Source organism: Gossypium hirsutum, chromosome D11 (assembly GCF_007990345.1).
Source record: "Gossypium hirsutum isolate 1008001.06 chromosome D11, Gossypium_hirsutum_v2.1, whole genome shotgun sequence".
Lineage (NCBI taxonomy): Eukaryota > Viridiplantae > Streptophyta > Magnoliopsida > Malvales > Malvaceae > Gossypium > Gossypium hirsutum.
The window spans coordinates 12952344-12972176 of NC_053447.1; the positions used below are offsets into that span (position 1 = coordinate 12952344).

General features: G+C 35.1%; 2 protein-coding genes across 2 annotated transcripts; one reads left to right on the forward strand and one right to left on the reverse strand.

Annotated features, from left to right (window-relative positions):
* Positions 1 to 11204: 11204 nt before the first annotated feature.
* Positions 11205 to 13995, forward strand: LOC107924093 (phospholipase A1-Igamma1, chloroplastic). Its single transcript, XM_016854369.2, has 2 exons — positions 11205 to 12724; positions 13414 to 13995. The coding sequence occupies exons 1-2, from the start codon at positions 11466 to 11468 to the stop codon at positions 13655 to 13657; spliced, it is 1503 nt and encodes a 500-aa protein (XP_016709858.1). The 5' UTR covers positions 11205 to 11465; the 3' UTR covers positions 13658 to 13995.
* LOC107924091 (glutathione reductase, chloroplastic) lies at positions 13933 to 19594 on the reverse strand. Its single transcript, XM_016854368.2, has 11 exons — positions 18974 to 19594; positions 18372 to 18597; positions 17985 to 18263; positions 17689 to 17865; positions 17266 to 17319; positions 17011 to 17159; positions 16065 to 16128; positions 15824 to 15994; positions 15607 to 15744; positions 15159 to 15245; positions 13933 to 14289 (listed from the first exon to the last, which is right to left on the reverse strand). Exons 1-10 carry the CDS (start codon positions 19354 to 19356, stop codon positions 15204 to 15206), a joined length of 1683 nt encoding a protein of 560 aa, XP_016709857.2. The 5' UTR covers positions 19357 to 19594; the 3' UTR covers positions 13933 to 14289; positions 15159 to 15203.
* Between the last annotated feature and the right edge of the window lie 239 nt (positions 19595 to 19833).

Here is a 19833-nt window from a genome sequence, read left to right on the forward strand (position 1 = left end):
TTATAAAATTATTAAGTAATTGAAAAATTTTAAGAGTAGTGGCGTTTGCAGCAAAAACGCCGCAACAATGTACTAGAAATTATAGAAAACGGCGCCGTTTGGTTAGAGGGAATTTGTTTTTAGTGGCGTTTCTATCGAAAACGCTGTAGAAGGCATGAAATAGCAGCATTTTTAAAAACGCCGCAAAAATTTATCAAGACTTGAACGAAAGCGGCGTCGTTTTCTTAATTGATATTAAATTTTGAGTGGCGTTTTTCTCAGAATCGCCGCAATTTTATTAGATTTAGCGGCGTTTTGGCTAAAATCGCCGCAATAGCATATTAGAAATTCCCCTGAACGTCGCCGTTTCGTTTCGGGGACTTAAAAATTCTTAACAAAGACGACGTTGTTTTGCTTAGGTTAGCAATTTTCCCCTTCCTTTCCCTCACCCAGCCCCTAATTTCTGAAAAATTCTTTGCCCTCCATCGAAATCCCTAAATCCCCTTCAACTTTTTTTCCTAATCCCTAATCCCCTGCATTGGTATTGTTCTTTCGATTCATCATTTCATCGGTTACCTTACCCGGATCATTTCATTTGGAGGCTTCGCAACATTTACTCCAAAGACAACGTCAAGGACATTCAGTTTTTTGGGTAAGGTTTTACCCGTTGCTTCCAGTTATTGTTTTTGCGTCTTTAGGCTTCGAGTTATATAGGTTTATTTGGTTTTATGAAGTTGTTCAGTCGTAGAGAGATTGATAACCTGCATTGCTGATTTTATTCGGTTGTGGGAAAAAATATTGGGTTTTTAGGGTTTCGATTATATATGTAACTATGGTGTGAATTATTTGTTTATTTCGCTGGTATTTACTATGAAATCAATTCTGTTAATTCTTTCAATGGTTATATATGGATAGAAAGCCTGAGTTAAAAGAATTTTATCTTGGGAGTTGCTATTTGCAGAAAATATTATGCAAGCATCCAATTTAATTTCTTTAATTTCGTTGCCGATGGAGTTTTTTCGAGCATTCATTTCAGGGGAAATGGAGTATTACTGAAACAAATTAAGAGTTATTACATATGTTAAATTTTAAATTTTGGGTCTATTTGAAAAGTATTATATTTGGGTCTTATATGCATTTATCTCATTTCAGGGGAAATAGAGTATTACTGAAACAAATTAAGAGTTATTACATATGTTAAATTTCAAGTTTAGTACTATAAACAAATATAAATTTGATTTAACCATTTAGCACTTTGTTAATTTTAAATGATGATATTATCATACAAATGTAATAATTCTTAATTTGTTTATTACATATGTTAATTTTATATGCATTCATTTCAGGGGAAATGGAGTATTACTGAAACAAATTAAGAGTTATTACACATGTTAAATTTTAAATTTTGGGTCTACTTGAAAAGTATTATATTTGGGTCTTATATTTAAATTAAGTGTAGGTTATTTCGGTTTGGGTCATTTTCTGCTCGGATTATTTAGTTCTGCTAGTTGGTTTTTCCAGATTAGGTCGTCTCAGGTTTAGGTCATTTTGGATTAGTTGTTTAGCTCATTTCGGGTTTTAAGTTATTTTGAGTTTTGGCCATTTTGGATTTGAGTTATTTTCGGGTTTTTGGCTTTTCAATCAAATTAGATTGGGTTGAGTTTGGTTGACTTAATCTGAATGTTGTTTGATTTTAATCAAGTGAAGTCTACAGAGTTTCATGTAGCATGTTCCAAGTTTAGTATGATATTTTGATAATATCATCATGGATAAGACACTAGTTATTTATAGTCCTTCATCACAAAATGCAAATATTGCCATGGGTAAGCATTCATTTCTTTAATAGGTTTGAAGAAATATTCATATGTTACATTTTAAACCTCTGTAAAATTCCTTTTTCTCTAGAATATTTAGTGGCTTCAAATGAAATTCGATTATTTTCTCTGTAAAATTCCTGTAACTGTGCTTCCTGTGCTTCCTGTAACTGTTACTTTGCCATATTTGTTTAATTTAAGTTTCTGATTTAATTTATATTAAGTTAATTGTTACTTTATCAATTATTATTAAGTTTATTGTTGTGATAATTAAAATTGATACATTGATTTGAATATAAATGTAGTTAAATAATCTTCTGCTTACTTCTGTTGTATTTTTTCCTGTTTTTTGGTACTAAGTTAGTTTATCAATTTAAGATTTTGATTTAATTTATATTAAGTTGATTTGAATCTAAATGTACTTAAATAATCTTCTGTTTACTTCTTTCCTGTTTTTTTGGTACTTAGTTAGTTGTGTTTTGTTATTTTTTGCAGAAGTTTATGCAACTTTGAGGAAATTTGAGGTATTTATTCCTATGTTTCACTATATACTTTTCTTACAAAAACACATCCAAATGTTTAAATTTCAGATCTGGATATATTTTAGCTTAATAGATTACTTATTATTTTTTAGTTTTAAAAGGGAGTTTTAATTAAGGTTTTTGGTTTTCAACCTATATGCATCTGTTTACTTATAACTTTGCAACTATCTGATTACATAATTGCGATGTTTAAATTATGATTTGATATGTGTCAACGAACTGTTTACGCAAACAAAAACAATCGTCAGAGTTTACTAAATTTTGGATTATCCCAATTCTTAAAGGACTTATGTAAAGAGTATTTGAATAAATTATGGGCGATTAGTTTATTTGGTTTAATGTGAAAAATTTTATTGCTTTTGGCAAAGTATGTAACTAAATTATAAATTTCACTTCTAAATTAATAAACTATATCGTAAATATTAAAATATTGGACAAAAATATTATATCGTAAATATTTAAATTTATATTCTTTTTATATATTACATATATTAATATGGGCATTTTAACCTATATTTCATTTTTTGTAATAATAACATTTTAAAATTAAAAAAATATTTGTAAATGATAATTTAATATCTATTAAAACCAATATTTTTAATATATCACCCCATATATGGTATGGGTATATAACCTATATTTAAAACTTATTACTATAAAATTTGTAAGTTTTCTAAATAATTGTAAATATTGTTTTAATATCTATATAAGTTTTCTAAATTTATAAGTTTTCTAAATAAGTTTTCTAAATTTATTTGTATTAAAATTTATTAGTATTAAATTTACTTCGTTTTCTAAATAAGTGTTCTAAATTTGGGAGAAATAAAATTTATGTGTATTAATTTTATAAGTTTTCTACATAAGTTACATAATACACCACTTACATATCTTACAAAACTTATATAATACATAACTTATATTTAAGCTTGCATAACTTACATAATAATTTACATAACTTATATATAATAACATAATAAATTACATAATACTTTATGTTATAATACATAACTTGTATATAAGCTTGCATAACTTATATTTAAGCTTGCATAACTTACATATAATAACATAATAAATTACATATTACTTTATATAATAACATAATAACTTAAATAACTTAAATAACTTATATAATAACATAATAACATAATAACTAACATACAATATATAAACATATATAGAAACTTACATAAATTAAATAACTTACATAACTTACATAAATTAAATAACTTACATAACTTACATAAACTTGCATAAATTAAATAACTTACATAACTTACATAACCTACATAAATTAAATAACTTACATAACTTACATAAATTAAATAACTTACATAACTTACATAAATTCCGTGGACCTACATAAATTAAATAACTTACATAACTTACATAAATTAAATAACTTACCCGTGAAAATTATTGTCAACGTCAGACTTCAAGAATTAAGAAATGGACCGGTCTTGGATGAATTTGTCAAGGGTTAGCAACGGTTATCGAAATGGAGTACAGTATTTTCTAAATTTTGCATTTCAATATGCAAGCCAAGAGAACATGATTCTTTGCCCCTGTAAGAAGTGTGTCAACATAAACTGGCATTATTGTGAGGTTGTATACGAGCATCTAATTGTTGATGGGTTTGTTCGGGGTTATAAACAATGGTTATTTCATGGAGAATGCCCGCCTAGTACTTCCTCTTCAACGATGGATATATCTTATTCTGGTACTGCTTACCATCAGTCTGATAAAGGGGATGACATGGAATGTATGTTGCGGGATGCATTTAATATGCACAATCATGGTGTCCAGTCATTCCTAGTAGACTTTGTGGCTTCTGATGATTGTAATATTGGGAGAAATGCTTTTACCGAACCGGGAAGTAGTGTACCTCATGAAGAGCCGAATGAAGAAGCGGTGAAGTTCTACGCGCTACTTAATGACATGAACGAAGAACTGTATGAGGGATCAAAATTTTCAAAAATGTCATTCTCTGTTCGTCTTTTTCAGGTAAAATGTTTAAGAGGGTGGACCGGAAACTCGTTGACAATGCTGTTAGTGTTTTTGAGAGAAATGTTTCCGTTTGCAAAAATCCCTCAGTCATGCAAAGATATGAAGAAAATGATAAAAGATTTAGGCCTTGGGTACAACAAAATCCATAGTTGCCCAAATGACTGCATGTTGTATTGGGGCGATCGAAAAAACCAACAGTGCTATCATGTATGCGGCCAATCCCGTTGGATTAGTAGAAACACAGAAGATGGAAACGACAATGAAAATGATGCACAGTCGATAAAGAAGCCAGTCAAGATTTTGCGGTATTTTCCCCTGATACCAAGGCTCCAAAGGCTTTTCATGTCGACGAAGATAGCGGAGTCAATGACGTGGCACCATGATGGACGAACCGATGATGGATTACTAAGGCATTCGACAGATTCTTTAGCTTGGAAATCTTTTAACAATAAATTTCCAGGCTTTGCAAGCGATCCTAGGAGTGTGAGGCTTGGGCTAGCATCTGATGGATTTAATCCTTTCAAGATCATAAGCACTGCGTACAACACTTGGCTAGTAGTGCTTGTTCCTTACAATCTGCCTCCGTGGATTTGTATGAAACAATCTTCCCTTATCTTATCTATGATTATCCCTGGAGAGAAAGGGCCCGGGAATGATATCGACATATTTACAGCCACTTATTGAAGAGTTAAAACAATTATGGGCTGGTGTCGAGACATACGATGTGGTGAGAAAGGAGAACTTTAATTTACGTGCAACTTTGATGTGGACAATTAATGACTTTCCCGCTTATGCCAATTTCCGATTGGAGTACCAAGGGTCGTTATGCGTGTCCTTGTTGTGCTGCGCAAACATGTTCGCAATGGTTGTACAATGGGAAGAAGTTCTCTTACATGGGGCATCATCGGTGGTTACCGGAAAATCATAGATTTAGATTTCAGAGTTCTGTATTTGACGGCACTGAAGAGTTCAGAGAAGCTCCTTCCCAGACCAGTGGCTCTGAAATCTTATTCATGTTGAAAGATATGAATTTCATTTATGGGAAGATGAACCAACCGCCAAACACGCAAAGAAACAGAAGATCAAATGATGAAGCTGATGATGACTCCGACGAAGAGGACGATCCTAATGAAGCGGACTTGTGGAAAAAAAGAAGTATTTTTTTGAGTTGCCTTATTAGGAGCATCACCTTTTACGACACAATCTTGATGTTATGCACATTGAGAAAAATGTCTGCGAGAACATTGTGGGTACAATTTTGAGTGTCGACGGAAAATCAAAAGACAATCTTCAGAGTCGATTTGATTTAGTCCAAATGGGAATTCGTCCTGATCTTCATTCTAATCCACTTCCGAATGGGAAATATCGGTTGCCGCCTTCTATTTTCTCAATGTCCAAGACGGAGAAAGAACTGTTTTGCATGATGCTGAAGGATATAAAGGTTCCAGATGCGTATGCATCAAATATATCTCGATGTGTTAGTGTTAAAGATCGAAGATTATATTCGCTAAAATCACATGACTATCACATCTTGATGCAAGATTTACTGCCAGTTGCTCTACGATGTTGTATGTCCAAGAAGGTGACGTCTTGTATAATTGAACTATCCAATATAATGAAAGCCATTTGTGGCAAAGTTTTGGATGTTCAAGAACTTCAGAAGGTACAGGATCGAGCCGTTTTGACTTTATGCAACATGGAAAAAAATCTTCCCACCTTCCTTCTTCACCATTATGGTTCACTTGATAATCCATCTCCCGCACAAAGCAATTTTTGACGGACCCGTTTTCTATCGATGGATGTATCTCATAGAAAGGTGTTAATTGAAATTTTTAAATTTTTTCTTCATTCACCTCTATGGCTTTAGTAATACACTTTTGATAATGTTATATATCGTGTTTAGGTTCCTATCCAAATTAAAGTCTTACTGCCGCAACAAGCAATATCCAGAAGGATCGATTGCTGAAGGCTACTTGGCAGAGGAATGTATGACCTTCTGCTCAAGATATTTGGAAGATGTCGAAACAAGGTTGAACAGACCAAATAGGAACGCTGGACTCACGGATCATAACTTGGCCGATACTTATTTGTTCCAAAGTTTTGGAGAACCAATCGGCAAAGTTGAAATTGCAGAATTAGATCATTTGTCGTGGGTACAAGTACATCGATATGTTCTGTTTCACCACGAATCAATGGAACCTTTACGAAAGTAAGTTCTACAAATTTGATAAATATTTATCAAATTAAAAATTGTTTATCTTCTAACAAAGTGAATTCTTTTTTAACATAGTGAGTACAAACAAATATTGAGATCTCGTTCGCGCTCCCGAAGAACACAACATCGAGATATCAATAAGTTGTTTACAGAATCTTTTTATGAATGGTTAAGCCAAACGGTATGCAGTTGGAGCTTCCGCTTACAAATAATAATGTTTTCTCATAACATTTTTAATTACTCAGTTTACTTTCCATTCAATAGGTTTGGAGTGGGACGAACGTAAACGACGAAGTTAAATGGCTCTCCCAAGGTCCAAATCGAGTGGTTAAAAGATATAGTGTGTTCCTCATCAACGGATTCAGATTTCATACAAAATATCGCGAGAGGTTGAGGAGAACATAAAATTCTGGAATAGTTGTTAATTCTGCAATTACAAGTTATGCTAGTGCTAGGGACAATAATCCTGTCGAGGGAAATGTGGAATATTTCGAACATCTTACTGACATAATTGAGTTGGATTACTACGGAAAATGGAAAGTTGTCTTATTTTGAGGTGATTGGGCCGATGTTAATACTGCTCGTGAAATAAAGCAAGATCAATTTGGTTTTACAATGGTGAACTTTGACCGATTGATTCACACAGGACAACAACTGATAAATGAGTCGTATGTATTCTCATATCAAGTCAAACAAGTTTTTTACTCAAAAGATCCAACTGATGAGGGTTGGTACGTTGTACTCCGTAACATCCCTAGAGACTTGTTTGACATGGGCAGTGGAAGTAGAGATAACATCAACGACAGATCAGAAACTTTGCCCTTTCTAGAACAAAACTTAAACGATAATATCCCTAGTACTAGTGCACAATTTCAATGGGTTCATTAGGATATGAATGAAGATATCTACGAATAATGATGTAGTAAGATTTTACGATTGTTTAATTATATGTAATATCATAATTTAAATCTTGGTCTTATTATATATTTCAACTATTTTATATGTGATGTTATTGTTGTAATTAGTTATTAAGTTTTCAACTATTTTATGTGTATTGCAGATAAAATGCCTAGAAGAAAAATTCTAAGGGGAAGCATTGTTCAAAATGATCCAAACTCGACAGAAACAAATAGTACTGAACAACAAACAGCAATTGGATCTTCGAATGTTCCGATTACACCTGAGGATCCTACAGAAGTTCAAAGTAATTTTACATTTAATTTACATGTGTGTTGACTTATAATTGATTCATTTTTCAAATTATTATATTATAATATACCATTTGTAGCTGAAAATGGTGGGACGCGCAGAGGTCGAGGACGTACGCTACTTAGAGAGTTATACGAGTTAGATCCAGTCGAGCGTGTCAAAGTTGGATGAAACAGTTTTGGTCAGCCTGTTGGATCAGAAGCTCGACTTTTAGCAGGATACATGGGCATTTTAGCACGAAATGCGAATATGTTGTCTATCAACTACGAGTCATGGCATCAAATGCCCGATAGCAACAAAAACCAAGCCCTCGATAATATTAAGGTAACAAAATGTTAATGTCATCTGTAATGCTTGGGAAATAGTTTCATTTATATTTACTTTATTAACTTATGTTTTTTGTAGGCGATGTTTGCTTTAGAGGTCTCGGATGCTTATGTAAAGAAGGCATTGGGAAAAAGATGGAGAGACAATAAAAGTACTTTGAAGAAAAATTATTATAAGACAAAAACAACCCTCAATGAGAAATTGCAAAATATCCCGCCGGGTATGTTGAGGTACCAATGGGAAGATGCGGTTAGATTTTGGCATTCGAAGAAAGGCGAGGTATGACGTACTTCCAAACTATTGTAATTATTTTGGTTTATAGTATTTACTATTTACGTACTAAAAATTTCATAACGTAGGATCGTGAACAAGTTGGAAAAAGCAGCAGGCAGAAACAAAAATTCACTCACACAGCTGGGTCGAGAAGTTTTACATGTGTAGCTGAGGCGGAGGTATTTTTAATTTTTTAATATTGTCAAATATGTATAACTTTCCATTAAATAATATTTTTACTACTATATTGTAGGAACTGTCGTCCGGTCAAAAAGTTGGACGCCTTCAACTTTTTAAAATTACACATAGGAAGAAAGATGGATCTCCCATGACTCCTGAAGCCGGTGAAATAATGGTACGTTTACTTAATACGATTTGACTTGTTTTAGTTATTTATAGTGTTTATTTTCTAATGGTTTAATTCATTGCTTGTAATGCGACTATTGTTATGTTGCATATGTTTTTTAATATATATTGCGTTCCTAACTATTCGATTTATTTATTAGGAAAAACTAAAGGATAAAAAGGCGGAGTACGAATCGATTGCTTCTAGTGATAGTTCTGTTCATCTTGAAGACATTGATAACCGGATTATTACTGAAGTTTTGGGTCCTGAAAGGTATGGTCGGGTTCGATTTCAAGGATCTTTTGTTAGCCCAACCCAATATTTTGGATCCAGTTCGCAGCAATGCATGGCTTCGGAGAGTCAGGCTCAAGCTGAAGTTCAGAGGTTAAAAGACCAGATGACTCAGATGCAAGCGACCACAGCTGAGGTTCAAAGGAAATATGAAGAACTCCAGCTACAACTTAAAGCAGATGCGGCAGCGAGGGAAGCAGAGGCTGCAACGAGAGAAGCAGAGGTTCAAAAGAAATATGAAGAACTGCAGCTAAAACTTAAAGCAGAGGCTGCAGCGAGAGAAGCAGAGCAGAGCAGAAAGTACGACGAACTCCAGCAGCAGCTTCAGAGTATGATGAAGATGTTTCAGTCGCATCTTCCGCCGTCATAGTGTATTGCATTAATATTTTTATCATTTTAACTTTTAACATTTTTACAAAAACAATATGAATTCACTTTTATTTATTGATATTAATATTATTTTATTCATTTAATTTGAAATATTATATAAATTTAATGCTTTTGGCTGGTTTAGATTTGGTTGTTTTTGATTTTTTGCTACATGAGGGCAGAAGAAATGAAAAATTTAATATAAAAAAATTCCAAAAATAGTGGCGTTTTTGTAAAAAAGCGTCGCTAAAGAACATGTCATGTTCTTTATGTTCTTTAGCGGCGCTCATATAAAAAACACCGCTAAAGAAGGAAAAATGCCGCTAAAGAACATGATCTTTAGCGGCGCTTAAGGAAAAACGCCGCTAAAGATCATGTTCTTTAGCAGCGTTTTTCGTTAAGCGCCGTTAAAGATCATGTTCTTTAACGGCGTTTTTAGTTGTAAACGCTACAAACGTTAGCGACGTTTTCGTTAGCGACCTTTTTTGCGGCGCTTTCGGAAGCACCACAAATATCTTTAGTGGCGGCAAAAAGCGCCGCTAAAGGCCCAAAAAAACGCCGCTAAAAACCTGTTTTGCTGTAGTGAAATCTCTTATGCAGGTGACATGGATAAAACATAAGGGGCAAGCATTGTAGTTTCTACCATTCCGATATCAAATAATTTAAGTCCTTTTCTGGTCAAAATTTTTGTGCATTTCAATCCCTTTCAATTAATACTACCTGTATTGGTGCATACTAACTCGTGCTGTTTGGTGTAAGATTTTAATATTGGTGCATACTAACTCGTGCTGTTTGGTGTAAGATTTTAATATTTTAAACCAAATTTTAATATATGTCTTAAGTATTTTTATATATTTAATAAGTTTTGTAAAATAAGAATTACAACAGGGCCCTAATATTTAACATAAATAATATTCACACGAATAAACAAACCACCGTGCAGTGGCGGAGCCAGGGGTTGGTAGGGACCCCTTAAAATGTAAAATTTTTCATTTAGGCCCTTTATGATTTATAAAATTTTAAATTAGTAATGATAAAATTACACTTTGGCTCCATAATAATAAAAATTTGATTTAATCCTTTAAAAATGATAAAGATATAGATTATCAAGATGGTGAAATTGTGTTTTCACTATCGTAAAAAGTGGTGCTATTAATTCCGACTCTCTAAAAATAATTTTTTGACTCCGTCACTGCCACCGTGATGTTTGATTTCACTGTTTTTCACAATTGAGTAATTTTAAAAAATATATTTAAAAATTGAAAATGTCATATCGTTTTGTGAAGCAAAGTTTGGAATTCCTTGAACTAACCTCTAGGAATTGTCAAATTTATTGCTTTAATATTGTCAAAAGTAATATATTTATTAGAAACATATTTTACATAATTAAAAAAAACCCCCAAGAAATTATAATTAAGAAACTATAACAACAAAGTGGTGGTATTAATTGGATTAGAAGTTAGTTAGAAAATTGTGGAAGCAAGTGAGGTTTTGTACTTAGTAATAATTGTGGTTCATTCTATTTTCACGTTGACTTCTTATCATGCTTCAATTACTTAAAAATAAAATTAAAATTAGATTTATTTAAAGACTGTTTGCTTAAAAATAATATTAAAGGTAAACTCAGTTAAACAAGTGGGATTTGAACTTAAATTATTTCTGATTAAGATAATTCAATTAAAAATTAAATTAAATCATTTGAAAATATTTTAATTTTTTTTTATTTAAAAAACTGATGTTCATTAACTGCTTTAAACCTAAAACAAACTTTGAAGTTTAATTGTCATGGATGAGGCCAATTCACGTACGAAGATTTACGCGTTGGGGGCGGTTCCTGGAAGGGGGTTCCGTCCTTGACTAAATGAAAAATTTTCCTGAAAGGGAGTTCCGTCCTTTCTCAAAGAATATACAAATATAGAAATGGTTGAAGGTATCACATGATATCTTTATTTCCATGAAACTTGATGATGCCCAGAACTTTCTTGAAACCTAAAACTAGTTAAAGTTCACCAACACCATTCACCAAAATAGTTAAAGTTCACCTCTATCCTACATATTAAAACTTACCCCGTTTCATCCAAAGCTTGCTACTTTCAATGGCCATTTCTCTATCCAAAACCTTTCTTTCCATTACTCATCAGGTTTTTCCGTCTGAAAAATGCCGTCCGGTGTCGTTTTCAGGCCGGGAACCTCAGCTTCAACGTGCTACAAGTATGGGATTTGCCACAAGGTCGCTTAGGGTGCCTAGGGTTTCGTCTAAAACAAGCGGCTCCTTGTCCTCTTCCATCGACGAACTCGACAAGGAAACACGAGAAGAAAGACGAGTGGCGGATGTATGGAGAGAAATCCATGGCGTGGATGACTGGGTTGGGATGTTAGATCCAATGGACCCTCTTCTACGGTCGGAGCTGATTCGATATGGCGAGATGGCACAAGCCTGTTACGATGCTTTCGATTTCGACCCATTTTCCAAATACTGTGGAAGTTGCAGGTTCACGCCCCGTCAGTTCTTTGACTCCCTAGCCATGGCGGACCATGGTTACGTGGTCTCCAGGTACATCTTCGCAACATCCAACATTAACCTTCCCAATTTCTTCAAGAAATCTCGGTGGCCCAAAGTGTGGAGCAAGAGTGCGAATTGGATAGGCTACGTCGCTGTTTCCAACGACGAAATATCCAAACGCTTAGGCCGTCGCGACATCGTCGTCGCTTGGAGGGGAACCGTGACCCGCCTGGAGTGGATTGCGGATTTAATGGATTTCCTCAAACCCATTTCTTCGAACAAAATCCCATGCCCCGATTCAACAGTAAAAGTAGAATCAGGCTTCCTCGATCTCTACACCGACAAAGATGTGAATTGCCGCTTCTGCAAGTTCTCAGCGAGGGAACAAATTTTAACCGAAGTGAAAAGGTTACTCGAAATCTACCAGCTTGAAGAGCTAAGCTTAACAATAACTGGTCACAGTTTAGGCAGTGCCTTGGCAATTCTCAGCGCATATGATATTGTGGAAACGGGTCTAAATGTGCTGCAAGATAGCAGAGCTGTGCCAGTGAGCGTGTTCTCCTTTTCGGGTCCTAGGGTAGGTAACGTGAGGTTCAAGGAACGGATGGAAGTGCTGGGAGTTAAAGTGTTGAGGGTGGTGAATGTGCATGACATAGTCCCTAAATCCCCAGGATTGTTCTTCAACGAAAACGTGTCGCCATTGTTGATGAAGATGGCTGAGAGGTTGCCCTGGAGTTACTCTCATGTCGGAGTTGAACTGTCTTTGGATCATATAAACTCGCCATTTCTAAAAGAGACGGGCGACCTCAGTTGCGCACATAATTTGGAAGCTCTTTTGCATTTACTTGACGGGTTAGTTTCTTATGCTTAAGCCATAGTTGAATATGCACGTGTTACTTATTGGTCCTGCACTGCAGGTTTTACGCTTTTAGGTTTTCTTTTAACCTCGTCGTCACCTAACAAGTTATTGGTCATTTTCCAGGATTTGAAAACAAAACAACAAACTCATCTAGAAATTGAGTGCACCCCTCGTTTTCACAGTAACTATAATTGAAATGAATTCCGTTTTAAGTTTTTATTACCTGCAGGAGCCGTTTTCCCCTAAACTATGATTGAATTGAGTTGCCATTTCATAATGAATAATTGTGCTGCAAGCATTGTATGCTCAGTATTTTAAGCACTAGACTATTATCTTATAATCCCAACCTTAAATTGACTGGGACCACATTTGCAATAAATAATCACACAAATATCTATCAGTGATGGTAGTATTATTATATAATAAGCTTGGACGATAGTCTACAGAACCAACCCTTTTTTTTTATATATACTTCAAGAATTCAGATGCCTTTTTAGTTCTTAAGCTTTGTTTCTGATTTGAATAATATACCTGACCTGAAAGATAAACTACCAATGTGAATGATTTTAACAGGTTTTCTTCACTCGTAATAAAATACAAGCAGAAAGGACTAAAATTCATTAAGACCATTAATTTTTATTAAACATTAGCTGCTTCAATTTAATGCTTAATTGGTTTGCAGGTACCATGGAAAAGGCCATAGATTTGTGCTGGCAAGTGGAAGGGACCCTGCTTTGGTGAACAAGGCCTCTGACTTTTTGAAAGATCATTATTTGGTTCCACCATATTGGAGGCAATATGAGAACAAGGGGATGGTAAGGAACGAGGATGGGCGTTGGATGCAGCCTGAACGGCCGAAACTCGACGACCACCCTGAAGATACACACCGATATCTCAAGCAATTAGGCTTGGCATCTCATCATTAGAAAAATAAAATAAAATATTCTAATTAAAAAGAAAAAAAAAGGGGCAATATTTTGCCGATAGAATTGGAGGTTTGCTATTTGGCTCACCACTTTTGTACCGACATAATTTATGTAGGAACAAACAGAGATCTGGTTTTGGAAATTGGACAGTGTTGTTGTCTTTTGTGTTCACACCCATACACAGGTCAGGAATAGGAAACAAATAGAAAACTAGTGAGCAATGCTATTAAATCATCTGTTTAATCATGTCCCTGTAAATAGAATAAGCGTGGGAGTTAATTAACTCCGGAGCATTCATTCTTATTGGAAACTAAAGATTTTGTCAGTTAAGCAACAAATTAACACTGTTTATTTTAACATCAATGATCCAAAAACATTTTAGACCAAATATAGGCAACGGCTATAGTTTACATGTGATCTAACAGCATTTTTTACAGTAAAATGTGAACTGATCGAAGAAGATGCAAATAATTTTACTTTCTTACTACCATGATGTGTAAAAAGTTGGAATTATGATGTATGGCATGGCATGCATGTTTGACTCGGATGCAAAGGGGAAACTTCGTGTCAGAACGATTTTTTCCACCAACCAGCTTGTTTGCATCGTAATGGAGGTTACAATCAGCATCAACCTGTCATTGCCAAAGAATATCTTTTGTATTAGTACCAAGATCAGAGATCAAATGCTGTTTATCGTACTTCTAAAATCTAGCAAAAAGCATAGGTCAAACTCAAACAAGGGAGAGGGCTTAAATGTCAATGCCATCTTTCATGAAACAAAACAGAATCTCTCTTTCATTCTTGTATATTAGTATTGTTCTCCATCCAACCTATGTACAAATATAAATAATTGAGGGTTGTTCAACATGGTTCTCAAATTGCATATAAAGAATCTAAATAATATCAAAGAAAACAAAAGAGTATTACTATGTCACACAACAAATTCACAGCAAAATCACTGCTATCAAAAGTCACATTTTGAAGCTTGCAGTTCATCAGTTTCACCCAAAGGACATCTTTGATCCATGTGATAATATCATTCATCACGAGCTAAAATCAAAGATCCATAAACTATATACACAAAATAGACAACCACCAATAGCCCAATCAGCCAAATTGCTCAAGATGATTTAACAACATGAAGGGTTGACTTAAGAGGTAAAAACCCAGAGAGGGAATAGGGCAAGAACTGTGCTTAAAACAATAACAGGACAGTAACTAGATTTTACGTTTGCCAACTAATTTAAATGGTCAAGCTTCTTACGCAGAAAATATTTAGCATCACAACCAAACATTGTCTCTAAGAAGCTAATAAAACAATTTCTCCTATGAATCCCCAAGAAAGAGTCAACATATCCAGCAAAGACCTCAGTAATCATCTACGGTTGTTAATATTCTTAGTCCTTTTCATATTTGCCTCAAGTTAGAGAGGAATAACTAGAATTCAAAGCAATCAATCATTTTGCACAATTCATAAGGACAGCAGATCAATTGTTTGCACCTTGAAAGGAACTCCAACAAAACGCGACCTATTCAATTACTCTAGCTAAACCCCTGCTGCAGTTTTTGCCTCATGACCCATGTTTCCCTGTGTGACAGTAAAAGGAGTAATGACAATTAGGAATAACATTACTCATAGCATTAATGAAAATAGATTATTAGTAAGTAATCAAAATGCATCAACACACGGAATTGCAAAAATATAAACTCAAAAGCAAAATAGGGAAGACAGCAGCGTGGAAATCAATCAGTTATCAGGATATTTTTAACTTGGTCAGTATCTGCAAGGAAATTAGGCAACCATTGTTGAAAAATAATCTCTTGTAAAGGCATTGCCAAGTACCCAGTAATCATTATTAACTCCAGTGATTTTCAGTTATAAGATTAGAGAAAATTAAACATATTAGACTGCAAGTATCAATGCATAAGACTGAAAAACTATGATAAACCTGAGACTCGGAGCTCTGTCGTATTTTCCTAGTAGGAGTCCTCATTGTGACAAACTCCTCAGCTGATGTTGGATGAATACCCACGGTGGCATCAAAGTCTGCTTTAGTCAAGCCAGCTTTGACAGCAACTGCAAATCCCTGGAAACAACTGCACACATCAGAAAAAGAAACCACAAGCCTGGAGATGGAAAGCACCAACTTAGGTAAAGGCTTGAACCTGCGCAATTTCAGCTGAATCTTCTCCACACATGTGCAAACCAATAACTTTGTTTGTCTTTGCACAGACTATAAGTTTCATGAATACCCGATCAGGAAGCCCTGAAAGAGTGGCCTTCAACGGCCTGAAGTTTGCTGTGTAGACATCGATATCACCATATTCTTTTCTAGCCTGTAAAATTCTAAAATATTTGAGCAAATATCACTTTCAGCTGTTGCATATAAGCCAAACAGTTCCTAACCTGTTCTTCAGTAAGACCAACTTGTCCAATAGGTGGCTGGGAAAAGACGGCCGAGGGTACAGCCCTATACCAAAATGCATAGGAAGAAAAGTCAAAAAGCAATTGAATACAAAATGAAATCCACTTTGTACCCAAAATCACCAAAACAACAAATCAACGACAAAGAAGACACTGTATAAATTGTCCGCAGGATGGTCATTAAGTCAAAATGCATTATTTTATTTGAATATGACTCACCATATTACTTGCAACTATACATCCATGGATCAAATATTAATCACTAATAAGTGTCACTCGACAACAAGCAAATGTGGAATATGGGCTTCCTTCACTATATCTTTACTGGGGCATTTCCGAGGCACCAATAAATGAATACCACATGGCACGGAGTTAAGGTTATACTATTTATTATTTCCATTCTTATTTCTCGTGACTTTTTTGGAAGATTTCTCAAACCCAATATTCAATCCTTTAAAGCACTCCCAATCCAACCCCCCCCCCCCAATCATCAACAAGTAACCAAATAAACCAGCAGTACAAAAGAGGATAGAACATGTGGAGTGGGGAGACAGAGTTATCATATAATTGGGTGGAATTTAAAAGTTTTGGAAAAGGAACATCAAAAAATTAGAAAAAGAAGCCTAGAATGCGTGCATGAACAACAAGTGAGATAAGGAAGACAGAGTCCTGGAAGAAGTTCGTTGAAAAGAAAATAATGAAACTTGGGACATATTTTAAACCATAATATGGCACATAGCATCCATCTAAGAGTACAGTGGAAATAGCTAGATGGTAATTTGGAACTAGAAATTGTTTTCCAGCAGGAAGGTGGATAAACTGCCTCAACCAATATGTACTGGAGGCAAAAAAAGAGCCATAAGCCCTTTCCAATTTCAACTAATCCTTTAAACTTGTTCAATCAATGAAGCTCTAGTGAGTAGATTACCTATAATCAGGTTTCGTTGGTTCATTTTGAAACAGTGTTTTTGCTAATGCTGCTCCTTCCATCAAAGCAACAGGTGTCAAATTTATTCTATCTGTGACATCCCCTACAGCCCAAATGGAAGGTACTGTAGTACGCGAGTATTCATCAACCTAAAGAAACAATAAGGCATGACCATATACAAATTAAACGAGATAGTACCAGAAAAGAAAATAGAGAAATGAAGCACAATAAACTCCGAGGTGAGAAGTGCATTACCTCTATTGCTCCGTTCTTGTTAATTTTCACCCCTACAGACTCCAACCCTAAGTTCTGCAATGTAGTATGAGTTAATGTTAAAGCAATACAAATTTCACCTACTATATTTTAATTTACATAAAAAACTGAAGTTGCAACTACAAAGGAGAGAATCAACATCCCCTACATAAGAAAAAGCGTCCTAGTTCCTTAAGTCACAATGAGAAGGGAATCACGAAAAGCAGGAAGTTTGATTACATTTGAAGATGGCAGTTACAATACAGAACTTTCAAAGTTTCTCCTTTCTCTTTTTCTTTTTTATATCCTGTTTTTGTGGTGGAATACTAGTAAATTCAATCATGTTTGGTTTGGTAGCCTTTTGATGGCATTTTGTTACCAAAAATTTATTTACCAAAGAGAATTGAGTCACAATTTATTCCAAACCTTTGTATTAGGCCTTCGACCAGTTGCAAACATTATATGTGAAAAGCCTTCAATTGTTCCTTCGTTGGTCTTCAGGGACAGTGAACCATCAGCTGACTTAACAATTGCCTGAGGTGACTCCTCTGTATGAAATTGAATTCCCCGTAGAGCCATTTGTTCTCCAACAAAATCCCTGATCTATAAAGCAAAGCACATTCTTTTACCAACAATAACATAATTTCTAAAACAAGTATCATGCAAATTACTATAACAAGATAATAAAAAGTAAAGCAGTTATCAGTTGCAGAATTCTTCACCTCTTCATCGAACCCTCGTAAAACTTTCTTCTGACGTATAAATACATGAACCTCACTTGTCAGTCCATTGAAAATGCCAGCAAATTCCAAAGCTATATATCCCCCACCTACTATAGCAACTTTCTCTGGTTTTGAGGGCAAATCAAGGGCCGCATCAGAATCTATTGCATACTCACTTCCTGGAATATCAGGAATAAATGGACGTCCACCAACTGAAATCAGTATATGCCTTGCAGTGTAAAGCTTTCCATCTACATCAACAGTGTGTGGATCCACAACCTGCATGATATTTCATCAAAATCGATTCACAGTCAACAACCATTAAAAACACAAACGCATTTAAACATATCATAAGGAGACTATGTGGAGAGAGGATTGATCATCTACCTTTCCACGGCCTTCGATTAATGTGACACCCGCTTTGTTGAGAATGTTCTTGTAAATACCCGTAAGACGCTGTAACTCGGCATTTTTATTAGCCATCAGGGTGCTCCAATCATGCTTTGGTTCCGTGTCATATTTCCATCCAAAACCATTACTCTCATCAAATTCATGAGAATATTTTGATGCGTAAACCATTAGTTTCTTTGGTACACATCCTCTAAGAACGCATCTGCAATCACACTCGCATTGTTTTTGTTACAACTTGAAGTAAACACAGACAAAAAACAGTACTTGCTATACTGGTGAAAATCAATTTATGTAGGCTTTGTTGAATTCACTTTAGCCTTTGGGTTCGCAAAAGCTTTGGTCAAGCAAGTTAACCATAACTTAGAACTTCGAGTAAAAAAAACAAGGAAAAGAAAAAGCCTCAGAACCCAAAAGGCAAAATTGAAGAAACACACGCAATCCCGGTTTATACAATTCAGTGTGCAATAAACTACAAAAATTCTAACTTGAAAAAAAAAACATCTTTACACACAGATTGATAAATTACAGATATACATATTTCAATAAAAATATATATATATTTATATCTGGAGACTTACGTCCCGCCAACGCCGCCGGTGGTCTCCGAAGAAATAGTCGAAAACGGAAGCTCACAAACAGCAACAGAAGCACCAAAATTGGCAGCGAAACGGGAAGCACGAACACCACCACTACCGGCGCCTATAGTAAAGAGGTCGAAATCGTAGTGGCGAAGCGGCTCAGCGCCATTCTCGGATTCGGCACGAACGGCAAAGAGGCGGCGGGGGTGGAACCGAGGGGTGGGGTGGTGGTGGTGGAGGTGGAAGCGAGAGAGGAAGGGAGAAAGGTGGAAAGAAAAAGAAGAAAGGGTCTTGGGGATAGGGAGAGAAAGGGGAAGATTTCTGCAAAGGGTTTGGAAAGTTGGGGAAGAGAGTTTAGGAGCAGTAAAAGACGTGGTGGCCATATGTTTTATGTTTCCTTTGGTGAAAGGAGTGTTGGGGTTTGAGAGCAAATATTGGAATGGCGGATATGATGGTGGGTGGGGGGGGGGTGAGGTCAGTGCCTATCAAATATCTACTGGTGGAGATGGTCTCTTTGCATTTGCACGTGTGGCCTGCGGCTTTTGATTTTTTCTTTCTATATATTCCCTCACTATTACTAATAATAATATTATTTTCTTAATTTGTGGGCTCTTTTCTTCTATAACAAATAATTAATATTAAAATTGTTTTTTAAAAATCTTGAGGCCAAAAGTTGAAAATATGCAGCACAAAAACAAACACCAAAGCTTTCTCATATTTCCAGCAGTTGGCAGCATTGCCACCACCTCTGCTGCCGTTATTGCAACCTTTCTCATATTTCTAGCTCCACAGCTCATTTTACATTTTATCAAAACGGTCTAATTTCAATTTTACTCCTCAAATTTTAAATTTATTTTTTT

Coding starts and splice junctions, on each gene's coding strand:
- LOC107924093 (XM_016854369.2), top strand. CDS start 11,466: ATGGCCATTTCTCTATCCAAAACCTTTCTTTCCATTACTCATCAGGTT. Junction 12,725..13,413: donor CTTTTGCATTTACTTGACGG/GTTAGTTTCTTA, acceptor ATTGGTTTGCAG/GTACCATGGAAAAGGCCATA.
- LOC107924091 (XM_016854368.2), bottom strand. CDS start 19,356: ATGGCCACCACGTCTTTTACTGCTCCTAAACTCTCTTCCCCAACTTTC. Junction 17,160..17,265: donor ACAAGAACGGAGCAATAGAG/GTAATGCACTTC, acceptor TTGTTTCTTTAG/GTTGATGAATACTCGCGTAC. Junction 16,129..17,010: donor CCAACGAAACCTGATTATAG/GTAATCTACTCA, acceptor ATTTTGGTATAG/GGCTGTACCCTCGGCCGTCT.